The sequence below is a fragment of the Phalacrocorax aristotelis genome, chromosome Z (genome assembly GCF_949628215.1).
Source record: "Phalacrocorax aristotelis chromosome Z, bGulAri2.1, whole genome shotgun sequence".
NCBI classification, from domain to species: domain Eukaryota; kingdom Metazoa; phylum Chordata; class Aves; order Suliformes; family Phalacrocoracidae; genus Phalacrocorax; species Phalacrocorax aristotelis.
In genome coordinates, this window is record NC_134311.1 from 72,133,724 (window position 1) to 72,145,801 (window position 12,078).

Genomic DNA, 12,078 nt, shown 5'->3' on the forward strand with positions numbered 1-12,078 from the left:
CAGCAGCCCCAGGCAGAGAAGAGGAAGAGGAGCAGTTGTGTGAGCCACAGCCAGGCATCCCTGGCCAGCCTCCATGCAGTGAGTTTGCCAGGCCTCAGCCTTCTCCCAGGAGCTGGGTAAGCCTTGGGCATCAATTCTCCCCTGCTTCCTGCTCCTCTTTGAGCCTGGAGCGCTCAGAGACAGGCTCAGAGCTCCCCCCAGGGAGGAAGAGGAGGCAATGCAGAGATGGGGACAGCAGCAGGCAGCATAGGGCTGCCAGCACGCCCCCTGCAGCTCCCAGGGTTATCCCACCACAAACCCCAAACCTCCCACCCAGGGCTGAAAGCCACCAGGGCACAGGCAGAGGCACTTTGCTTCCAGGTTTTATTGGCCAGTGGAGCTGTGACCCAACACAGGGAAGGCAACGCTCCCAGTCCCACCAGTAAGACTGGACTGGAAGGCGGGTGAGCCCTTTAGTGCTGGTACAAGCATGCTGCAGAGGCAGGAAGACACAGCCTGGGATGGGGAAGGAGACCAGGGGAACCACAATGACTGCATGAGGATGCTGCAGGATGAGGACTGGGTTACCTAAACAGGCAAAACCAGTCCCAAAGCCAGGCCCAGCTGTGACGAGCCTCAGGAGAAGCTGGGAGACCAGAGGGCTTACAAGTGACAGGAGTTCCCAGGCCTCAGCTTTTGCCACCCCAAGCTGACTCCTCTCCCTGGCCTCACCCAGCAGAGCAAAGGGCACGCTCTGCTGCTCCTCCTCATGACGTCTCCTTGGCCTTCTGCTTGTAGTGTACCTCAGGAAGGCTCCTCAGGCGCTCAGCCGCCTGCAGGGCACAGAACAAGGGGCAGCCAGCAGCTGGTCCCAGGACAGTCCCAGCACAGGACCCCCTGGCTCCCCACAATCCCCCCTGAGCTGCGCTCACCTGCTCTGGGGTGAGGTCCCGCTGTGCCTGCGCCAGCATCTCATAACCCACCATGAACTTGCGAACAGTGGCAGAGCGCAGCAGCGGTGGGTAGTAGTGAGCATGGAGCTGCCAGTGCCCACAGTCCTCCTCCAGGTAGGGGCCCGTGGGGGCTCCTGCCGGGGGTACAGCTGCTGCATGAACCCCACAGAGGGGACAGAGACACAGATAAGAGGGTCACAGGGGTCCCCTAGCCACACCACTCACCATGCCAGCCCATGGAGTAGGGGAAGGAGACTTCAAAGAGGTTGTCGTACTTGATGAGCAGCCTCTGCATGATGGAGGCTAGGCCTGCAGGGGAGTGCCAGGGAGTCACACCCTGAGCTGGCCAGCCCCTTCCAAGGGCAGGCAGCACACCAGGCCTGGGAGGGTCACCCTCAGCACCCCTCCCTGGCATGGATATCAGCAACAGGCAGGAGGGATGCACTTTGCAGTTCCCCCCCGCCCACCCATGCAGACAGCCTGAGCAACATGGCCGGAGAAGCACCCATTCCTCATCAGCTGGCACCCCAAAAATATGGGCACCATATGCTTCATCACCCCAGAAAGGACACTAGCCCCCTACCAGTATTGCCTGTGCCTGGACACCCAGCTCTTGTCCTGGCAAAATGGGGGTGCCAGTCCCACCCACCAAGCTGAGCCCTGACCCCCCAGCACCAGCAAGGCTGCCAGAGAGCTGCCCCCTAATGAAGGCCAAGCCCAAAGGACGTGGGATAGGGGCTAACAAGTTGCAGAGCCACTCACTGTCCCTCTCGCCCTCATGGAGGTCCTGGAGACGACAGACATGGCGGCGGGGCAGCAGCAGGGTCTGGTAGGGCCAGGTGGCCCAGTACGGCACCACAACCAACCAGTCCTCGTTCTCCACAACCAGCCGTTCCTGCAGGACACGGCACTCAGTGGGGACACCTGCAGCCTTGATACCCCAGGGATGGGCACTCCCAGGTACCCTGTTCTTGGGGGCTAGGGGGGTGCCCATGCCCTCACCTTCCGGTGAGCCTCCTGCTTGGCATACTCCAGCAGCATGGGCACGCCATGCTGGCTCAGGTGCTGCTGCTGGGTCCGGTCCTCCAGGCGCGCCTCGTTTGGGAGGAAGCTGCTGGCCCACACCTGGGAGGGACATTGGGGCACGGGGCTGGGTTACCTGTACCTTACATTTGCAGGGGTGCCCCAGTCACGCTGCCCATCTGCAGGTCCGTGCTGCCACCACGTGGAGAGTCCAACATGTGGCAGCCACAAGAGACGTTACCCAGGAGGGGAGGTGACAGGACAGGCATGAGGAAGAGGATCTCTGCACAAAGGTTTAGGACCAGGGTGGGGGGATTCCTGTTCACACCTTCCACCTGGGTTTGTTGTTGTAGGTCACCCACCAGGGACTCACAGTTAAGCCAGATCATGGATGGGACAGCCTCACCTGGCAGTGGGGGTGTGGGTTGGAGCAGCCCATCATCGCTCCCTTGTTCTCGAAGATCTGCGGAGGAAGAGGTGCAGCCAGCAGGTCCCAGCCACAGGGTCCCTGCTGTGGGCTGCCAAGGGGCCCCCAGCACACCAGTAAAACATCCCACAGGAAAGCAGAACCTTGCACCCACCTGAAAAGGCTCAGGGGAGAATGAGGTGGGGATGGAGGACCCACACACAATCCAGAGGGTCCCAACCCTGGGTGCCGCCAGAGCACCCAGCCACAGCCCCCCAACTCCACCCAAGCCCCCAGGGCAGGGAGAGAAGGGCAGCCCCCACCAGCCCCAGACCTGCACCCAGGGGTAGGAGGCACCCAGTTCGGCCGCCAGCTCTGCCCACGCATCGATGACGGCCCGGATCTCTGTCAGTGACATGAGGGGTAGCGTCAGGTCTGACCAGGGGTGGAAGCACATCACCTTGCTGCGGAGAAGACACACATGGCTTGGGCTACAGGACATCCCCAGGACCCCCATGGCCCTGCCAGCTCACAGTGGAACAGGGGTGAGACCCACAAAATACCCCCAAAAGAGAGCAGGCATGCACAGAACAGGCTGTGCAAAGACAGGAGTGGGCTCAGTCTGCGTCCATCCCACAGGTCCTGGCTAACATCGCAGCCTGGAGCCCCAGAGCCATGGGGGTACTCACCACACACCCCGGGCTGTGGCTGCTCGAAACAATGGGTGATCACTTTCATCTGGGGAAGAAAAGAGAATGCAGAGGGTGCTGGAGCAGCACCCATGCCTCTCCAGCCACCCCCGCCAGCACCCGAGTCTGGGGGTCCCTAACAGCCTGCTTTGCCCCCAGAAGTTACCAGGCTCGGGAGCATCAGGCTGCAGTGCAGGGAAGTCATTTGGGAAGACGAAGGTGCCCTCGTACTGCGGGTTCACCTGCCGGGGCAAGAGATGGAATCAAGGAAGGCACGGGTGGTGGGGGGAGCCCGGACACCTGGGTCCTTGGCGGTACCTCGCCGTTGGCCCGGGTGGCCCCGGGGCAGAGGGGGTTGCTGGGGTCCCAGCGAGGCACGTCCTCGGGGGGTGGCTTCTCCAGCTGCCCCTGCCAGGGGCGCTTCACGCGGTGCGCCGACACCAGCACCCAGTCGTCCCGCAGCGGGTTGTAGCGAGCGTGCTGGTGTTCTGCGGGGAGAGAGGAGCGGGGCGTCAGGGAGAGAGGGACAAGGGGTGCACCCCCCACCCACCCACCTACCATGGCCCCTCCGCGGGTAACCCTGCAAGAGGGTCTGTACCCCACTTTTCGCCACCCTAATCTTCACCCATTCCTCCCTGTCTCAGTGCGGGGGGGGAGGTTCCCCGCCGCCACCCGCCCGGGCAGGAAGGGTCCCCGCAGCCCTCGCTTCCCGGGACTCGACCGGGGGTCCGGAGGGAGGAAGTCAGCCCCGGCCGTACCGCTGGCGCGGAAGCTGCTGCCCCCCTCCTCTTCCTCCCCCACCGGCGATGGCTCCATGCCGCCGCGCTCCCGGAAGCCCCGGCAGCAGCAGCAGCGCGACCGGCCCCCTTACAGCCGCCGCTCCAGCTCCGCTCCGCCCCGTCGCGCCGGCGCAGGGGCCACCCGCGGCCGGGGACGGCGTGGCCGCGGCGGGGCGGGCCTGCTCCCGTTCCCGCTCCCCGTCCCGGCGGCATGGAAGCGGCGAGTCGGCGGGCGCTGCGGGCCGGGCTGGCGCTGGGCGCGCTGGCGCTGGTGCTGCAGGGGCTGCGGGGATGGCTGGCCTCCAAGCGGTACGAGTTCAGCCCCGCCGAGATCGCCCAGCTCGCCCGGCACCACGCGGGTACGCGGCGCCCGTGTGGCCGGGGCCCACCGGCTATAGCGAGGGGGTGGAGGGGAGCGGGACCGACACCAAGGAGGCGTTGGGAACGGGGAGCGGAATCGAGGTGGGGCGGGCAGCGGCCTGGGCTGGGTAGGGAACTGTAGCGGGGACGCGGGATTGAGGAGGTTCCGGTACCGGGGGGCAGGGATCACGGCGGGGGGGAACGGGACTGGGGTCAGGGAAGGGTGGGGGGCTGGAACTGGGGCAGTAGGACTGGTACTGAGAAGGGATCGGCACCGGGGAACAGGGACGGGGAGCATGGGGGAAGTGGGGCGGGGGAGTGGGACTGGAGCGGTGGAGGGATGGGCACTGGGACAGCAGCGTCACCCAGCCCGGCTGGGGCTGAACCCAGGGTTAAGGCGGCTCTTTCGGTTCTGGGGCTGGGCTATGTCGTGGGACCAAGCCCCAGGTGGGTCAGGGGCAGAACCCACCCCCCAGCTAGGGTTGGAGGCAGGGGCTGGCCCCACAGAACATGCAGTCACAGTGTAGGGGCTGCATGTCACCAGGGCAGGGTCACTGCTTGGGTTGCCCATACAGCCCAGCACCTGGGGTGGGTTGTAGGGCTGGAGCACTTCATGCTGCATGTCCTACACCACCATCCAGGGAGGCAGGGGAGCTGGGGGAGCGGTCGTGGGAGCTGAAGGCTGGAGAGGGGAGACATTTTCCCTAGGCAGACCCGTCTAAGGTTGTGCTGGGACACTGTGGCTGTGGAAGGGATTTGGGGGGGCCGTCAGGATTTACTCCATGCCAGGGACTCACGGCAACCCTGGGTGCTGCAGGGCTGGACCATGAGCTGGCTTTCTCCAAGATCATCGTGGAGCTACGGAAGAAGCACCCTGGCCACATCCTGCCAGATGAGGACCTGCAGTGGGTGTTCGTGAATGCAGGCGGGTGGATGGGTTCGATGTGCCTCCTGCACGCCTCGCTCACCGAGTACGTGCTGCTCTTCGGGACAGCTGTTGACACTGGGGGACACTCGGGTAAGCGGGATGACAGAGCTGGCAGGAGGGGGGTTTCTCTGACTTCTTTCCACTCTACTCGTTTGCATCCGGCTGCCCTGGTTGTGGTGTGCCTAGGGCAGGAGGCCACTGCTTTGCTTCTTTTACGGGGTGCACTATGCTGGAAAACACCCTCCGCGTGGGGACCAGCCCCCTTGGTGTCCTGCAGCACCTGCAAGTCCCTGTGCATGTCATGCTGTGTGGCCAGGACTTTCCGCATCCAGCTGGCAGGCGGTGGCGGGCATCATATCTCCTGGTGCTTCAGCAGGGACTGAATGCCAAACCTGCTGGAAATGATGGGGCTTAAGGACACTTGAGTAGCCCGGGCTGGGCAATGGCCAGTGGGATATGGCCAGTCACACAGGCAGCCAGGGTACCAGACCTGGCTGTGCTCCTCAGTGTGTCGAGGCCCTGGAGAGCTTCCCCCTGGAGGACTGCTCTGTGGCTCAGAGCTGGGATCCTAAGCCATTCAGAGCAGGGATGCGCTGAGCCAGTGCTGTCTGTCCTCCCGCAGGTCGGTACTGGGCGGATATCTCCGACACCGTCATCTCGGGAACCTTCCGGCAGTGGAAAGAGGGGACCACCAGAAGTGAGATCTACTATCCTGGTAAGTGCAACAGCCCTGGTGCCCTGCATCTGTGTCCCGGTACATGGCTGCTCTGCAGGCTGGTGCTCTGCTGTTGCAGAGCCTCTTCCTTCCAGCTGGCAGAAGCCAAAAGCTCACAATGGGACAGTTTGTGTCCCGTGTGGCATATCCCAGAATCTCAGTAGATGTCAGTAAGAGAAAAGTGAGCAAGACTGGGGAGGGATTAGGGTGCCAGGCCTGCAAGTCCTAGTCCCACACATCTCTTTGGGAACAATGTGGGGCAGCCACTGTGAGCAGTACTGGTTCTGTGTTGGCAGGGGACACCATCGTGCACCAGGCGGGAGAGGCCACGTCAGTGCAGTGGAGCGCAGGCACCTGGATGGTGGAGTACGGCCGGGGCTTCATCCCCTCCACGCTCGCCTTCGCCCTGGCTGACACCCTCTTCAGCACTCAGGACTTCATCACCCTCTTCTACACCCTGCGCATCTATGCCAAGGGCCTGCTTCTGGAAGCCAATGCCTTCTTCAGCACCTTGGGCTGCTGAGCCTGGCTCGATGGGGCACCCTCCCAGGCATGGCTGGCTCCTCTCCTCCCAGCCTTCCTCCCTTTTTTTCCTCCTCCTCCTCCCTGAGCCCAGGCTCTAGCAGATGCATCAGGAGACTCCCAAAGTCTCCCCCAAATTGCTCTGTCCTTCCCCATAGGCAGCTGGGTGCCAGGGCAGAGGCACCACGGCAGTCACACCAATACAGACTGCCAGTTGTCTTTACTACCTGCCTCTCCCCCCTTTTGATCGGAGCCATGTCCTGCTTTTCCATCCATCGGGGCTGGAGTGGCCTTGCAGGTTACGAAGACCCCTGTGTGCCCTCAGCATGCAGCTGCAGAGGGGCTGGAGCTGGCTGTCTCCAGGCTCTGCAAAATTTCTGCAGCTCCTGAGACATCAGGAGGAGGATGCCACCCTCAGGCAGGGTACATGGGGTGAGCTGGGCCAGAGCACCCTCTGTAAAGGTCGGCCAAGAGGTTCCCCATCTCCCTGGCAAGCTGCCGGGGCTGTAGGAAGCGCAGGGTGCTGTGTCCAGCTGGCAGCATCTCCTGTGGCTCTGTCCCTGCTGCTGTGGGTTGGCAGTACACAATGTCACCCTGGCACAGGACAGGATCTGTGCTGGGACATCCTGGTCAGTAAGGGGATGCCCAGCTTCCATGCTGAAGGTCCCTCGTGGTCCCCTGTGTGTCGTCTGCCCCAAGGTATGGCTGCGGCTGGAAGAGGATCCCTTTCCCGTGGTCCCTCTCCCTGCAGTCCCCCCCAATGGGGAGAGCCACCGTCTGTCGCCTTAACCGGGAGCCCATTCTGTGTGGCCTCTGGGCTATGCACATACCCAGTGTCTGCAGGTGCCTGAACTTCTGTACTAGCTCAGGATGGGATCTCGCCCCTCAAAACACCTCCCCTGGCTGTGAGACCCCCTGGGAACAGCCGCCCTGCTCGGCTCCTGGTGTCAGGTACCAGCCGCCAAGGGAGTGCTGCGGTCCCCAGCACTAAGCCCAGCTGTGGACCCTGCTTGCAGCCCTGCGGCCGGACCTGTGCAGGCTTGCTGCTTGGTGGAGGGCTTTCACCTCCGCACCGCTGCCAAGCTAATGTGTGTGTCCGCGGTCACCAGGCCTGTAGCATGTCGCTCCTCCTGCTCCCTGGACTGTCTCTGTCTGCTGACTGGCAGCCCTGCACACGGGCTACTTCTTAATTTGCCACCTGAAAAGAGGTATCAGTAATAAAATTGTTTAACCCACCAGCTCGGATCCCTAGGAGAATCTCTGGGGTGTGCTGAGCCCCTGCCACAAGGAACAGTGCTGGATCTCGCCGGTATTGGGCTCAGTGGGGGTCCTGCTTTCAGCTGGGAACATCTGGGTGTCCCTGGGCAGCCAACATCATCCCACCGGGGTCCTGGGAGCAGGGGGGTGCAGTGCTGGGCAGGATCAGGCCTGTCTCAGCTCCCATTGACCAGCAGGAGATGGTGCTGTTACTCCTCCGCTGCAGTCACAGGGGACCAAAAGCCTGGGCTGGTGCTAGGGCCCTGCTTCCATGGGGGACCACATAGTCTGGGGAGCTCCATCCTTTTGAGGATGCTGGACATGCAGTCCTGGGGGTAGATGGACCCAGGTGCAGTGGGTTGGTAGTTCACGCAGACGCACGTGGACCCTCCGGTGTGAGAAGGGCACAGGAGGGAAATGGGTTATGTAGGCTCAGTGTGTGCATGTGCTTTTGCACTCATGCTGGCAGACAGGTCACATGCGTACGTGTGTAGGTGTGAGCAGGATGGTTTTATGTGTGTGTGTGTCTTGGCAGGGCAGTTAGGCATGCATACAGATAGAATAGCTTGCAGGCAGGTGTAGGCAGAACAGGTGGGGGTTGCACATGTGTGTATAGGTAGAACTGTAGGGCTTCTGTCCATACGGTCAGAGCAATTGCACATATGTGTGCTCCAACATGGGTAGAACATTTTTGTATGCACATGTGTCTAGGCAGAAGAGTTGTGTGCATGTGTGTGTGCCTGTGCAGGTGAGATGGGAGTGTGCACACGTGTGTGTGCACACATGCATATAGACCGGCCAGACAAGCGGGTAGATGTGTTTGCATGCCTTTGTGCCCATGGGCAGACCGTGTGTGTACACATGTAGGTGGGCAGGCTGTGTGTGTGTGCCTGTGCGTTTCCATGGGCTGCAAGGCCGCCCTGGCCCCATACCATGCCCATTCCCTGGGGATTAGCGGGGCCCTGTTGAGGAACATAAGCAATCCCACGCCAGCCCGCGAAGGAAGGCGCTAACTCAGCAGCTCGTATCAATACCGCTCCACTTACAGCGAAGGCCGCGTAATGAAAATCCAATGGGCACGCTGGTGGGAGTAAATAAGTATGCCATTAAAATGAGAAAATCAAAGCTCTGGACAGGTCTTTTCTCTTGCCCATTGATTTCTTTTATTACGGAAATATTGCTGCTAAATAACATTAGCGTGAACAATCTCAGCAGTGTTTTCCGTAGAGCTTGTGTCAATAACTCCATCACGGGTGGGGGATCCCCTCCAGCCTGGTCGCAGGGCTGTCAGCCCTATCCGGGTGAAGGGCTGCACTGAGGGTACCTTCCTCACCATCCCCAGCCATGCTGGGATGTGCCTGGCAGAGAAAGCAGGGAGCATGGGGTGGCTCTAGCAAGTGCCACTGGGATGGACCTGGGCTAGGACCTAGAAGCCCTGGCTGCTTTGCTGTGGCAGGAGGGGTTGTCCCCATCCCAGCACTGAGCAGGGACAGTGCCAGGCATTCAGGGGTCCCAAAAAGCAGCCCTTCACTTTGGTGTGAGTGTTTGCAACCTGTTACGGAGAAGTAAATGTCCCCAGTGACCAGCAGATGAAAGACACATCCTGGACACAGCATGTCCTGCAGGCTCTTGCTGCCTCTGCCCCTTTCTCCCCACTCCTCCTTATCCATGCCTGTGTCCATGCTGGACTGACGCAGCTCCCTGTGGCTTGCATCATTTGATTCACATAGAGAAACTGAGGCATGGGGTTGGAACTCATCAGCAGTCGCCCAGCTCCAGCACAGGACTTGCACCAGGGCTCCTGCTCAAGCTGCCCCTCTCCCCATCGGCTGCCCACATGCAGGCACCCAGCATCCTTTGAGAAGCCAATGGATGCAGGGGCATCCCTGCAGGGCTGGAGGATGTGACAGTGACATGGGAGATTTGCACCCTTTGGTACTCAGAGACCAGTTGGGACCCCAGCACACCTCAGAGGACACCAAGCCCCTGTGGGGTGGCTGAAGACAGGCAAGGAAACAAGCACGTGCACGTGCACCATAGGTCTGGCTCTGTCCCAGCCCCAGCTGAAGCGACCACAAGCAGCAGTTCCCCAGAGCCATCACCAGAACAAATGCACATCGCTGCCCACTGAACACCTTCCCGCTGCAGCTCACTCTATCTTGCTGTTCCTCTGCATGCGGTGGGTATTGATCAGCCCGCAGGATCTATCTCCCGATTCCTCCTGCGGTATCTCTCTGCTCTGTGTATCTCTCAATCTGCTCTGCTGTCTGCCGTGCCCGTCTATACCTCCAGTATCTATCTGTGCCGCCTCCACCGCAGCCATCGATAGCTGTTTGTCTGGGGGATTTCTCTTTCTCTCCAGCTAGGACTGTCACCAGACCCCAGTGGTGCAAAGATGCCAAGCACGCGGGTGGAGGGGACATGGTCCTGATTGCTGCCCCAGGGAAAGCCTTGAGCACAGAGACATTTCGTGACATATGTGCAGAGCCGCAGAGCCACTTTGGTCACCATGGAGGCTCTAGGGAGGAACTGAGTTGTGCTGGGCCAGCTGGGCCAGGTCCCTTGCTGGCCATGCCCAGGGCAAGGGGACATGCTGCACCCCATGCAGACCTCGGTGCTGCCACTAGACATCCTGGCCACATCCCCCACCTGTGGGTGCTACATTGACCCAAGCACCCCAGCCCCTCTGCCTTGGAGGAGGGGAGCTTCCCTAAACGCCTGGGTTCCTGCTGGACCATGGAAAAGTCCCATCACCATCACCACCACATCTGACTCACCCCATCCAGCCCAGCCTTCAGCCTCCCTCCCTCCCCGTCCTGGTGTGCAGGGGATGGGGCACAGCCCAACGCAGAGCGTGCCAGCACCCTGAGGTGCAACACAGCAGCACTGGGAGGGGGAGGCTGGAGCCTCCTGTATGATGGAGACCTGTGTAACAAGTCCTGTGGGGGTGGCTGGTCCTGTGGGTCCCTCTGAAATGGGGCCGGGCCATATTTTCCCAGGAGCAACTCAGCAGGATCATCAGCCAGCCATGGACAAACTGATGCTCAGAGGGGCTGGCAAGCACCAGGAGATCCCTACCCCTGCTGTGGTAGGATGGGATGGGCCAGGGTGAGCTACAGCTGTCCAGCCCCAAAATGGGATGGCTGACAGCTGCTTTATCTCCTGTGCAAAGATAAACAGCACCCGGGGGCCCTGCAGGGTCGGGAGCTGCCCTGCTCTCCCAAGGAATGGGCTCATTTTTCCAGGATAATCTCTGTGGCAAGTGAGAATGCTGCGCAGTGCTGAGTGCTGCTGGGCTGCCGCCGGGCTCAAGAAGCCCTGAGGGTCACCGGTGCTGTGGAAGGACAAGAGGCAGTTTCTCCAGAGATGCTTGTGGGGAAAGGAGAGCTGAAGAGCCCAGAAGTGGCAGGTTTTCCCCACAGAGGGATGCAGCAAAGGGGGCAGACACTCAGCCCAGGCTGCAGAGCCCAGGAGCAGAGCCACATCCCACTGCAGCCGTGGCCAGTGGCTGTTTCCACAAGACGCTCCAAGGAAAGGGCAGGAAGCTCATGCCAGGCTGTAAAAGGAGGCTGTCCCTGGTCCCTGCAGCATGCAGGTGGCCCCAGAGGGGACAGAGCCAGCAGCCCTTGGCACCCAGAGCTCCTGACACCCCTTGCCACCAAGTGCAGCAGCCTGAGGTCCCAGTGACAAGCTGCCTTGGCTGTGGGATGGGGCCAAAGCCACTGTCCCTTGTGTGCAGGTGCCACGGGATGATGATGATGCTTGTTCCCCAGGGACCTATGCAAGCCCTGCAGCTGCCCCTGACAAAAAAGCCAGGGAAAGGCAGGAACTTCCTTTGCCTCCTGGCAAAGCTGCCTCCGTAGAAAAGAGGAGTCAGGAAAAAACTGGCAGGCAGGCAGGCAGAGTGGGAGTGTGCGGACACTGTGGGAATGCTGCTGGCAGGGGAAGCCCTGTGCTTTTCCACCCAGGGCAGTGAGGTGCTGTGGGTGCAGCAGCGCGTCAGGGTGCTGTATGCTCACCCTGGCTTACACCCTTGTCTGATATCTGGAGATGTTCTTGACGGTACTCTGGTGCCTCAGTTTGCCCTGCTGCAAGCAGGCACACAGGGCAAGCCAGCAACACCAAGTCCCTCCAGTGACAGAGAAGATGTGTGGCCTCATCCTGCCCATGCCAGGCAGGGGCTGGGGCTCTGGGAACCTGTTTGGGGGGTCCAGGCCACATCTGGTCTAACACCTTTGACCAGGGTCCGGGCACACATAGCACCCTTCAGGGGGACCCCTCAGTGGTCCCAGCGTGTGGTCAGGTCTCTAGGCCCAGCTTGGGATATGGTGCAGTGACCCCTCAGCTCTAGCAGATGGAGGTCAGGGCTCAGCACTTGGAGCTTGCCTGGAATGCCCCTTTGCACCTGCACATGGATTGACAGTGCAGGTACACACACTGACCTCCCCCAAACACCTACATGTGCAC

At 61.2% G+C, this 12,078-nt stretch overlaps 2 protein-coding genes across 2 annotated transcripts; one reads left to right on the forward strand and one right to left on the reverse strand.

The window, feature by feature from the left end:
• Nucleotides 1–346: 346 nt before the first annotated feature.
• GALT (galactose-1-phosphate uridylyltransferase) lies at nucleotides 347–3,955 on the reverse strand. Its single transcript, XM_075078452.1, has 11 exons — nucleotides 3,809–3,955; nucleotides 3,369–3,538; nucleotides 3,217–3,292; nucleotides 3,051–3,099; nucleotides 2,696–2,825; nucleotides 2,362–2,418; nucleotides 1,935–2,057; nucleotides 1,695–1,827; nucleotides 1,158–1,241; nucleotides 912–1,066; nucleotides 347–812 (listed from the first exon to the last, which is right to left on the reverse strand). The coding sequence occupies exons 1-11, from the start codon at nucleotides 3,864–3,866 to the stop codon at nucleotides 747–749; spliced, it is 1,101 nt and encodes a 366-aa protein (XP_074934553.1). The 5' UTR covers nucleotides 3,867–3,955; the 3' UTR covers nucleotides 347–746.
• SIGMAR1 (sigma non-opioid intracellular receptor 1) lies at nucleotides 3,952–7,592 on the forward strand. The gene is made up of 4 exons (XM_075078453.1): nucleotides 3,952–4,188; nucleotides 5,007–5,207; nucleotides 5,740–5,832; nucleotides 6,129–7,592. The coding sequence occupies exons 1-4, from the start codon at nucleotides 4,041–4,043 to the stop codon at nucleotides 6,353–6,355; spliced, it is 669 nt and encodes a 222-aa protein (XP_074934554.1). The 5' UTR covers nucleotides 3,952–4,040; the 3' UTR covers nucleotides 6,356–7,592.
• The last annotated feature ends 4,486 nt before the right edge of the window (nucleotides 7,593–12,078 follow it).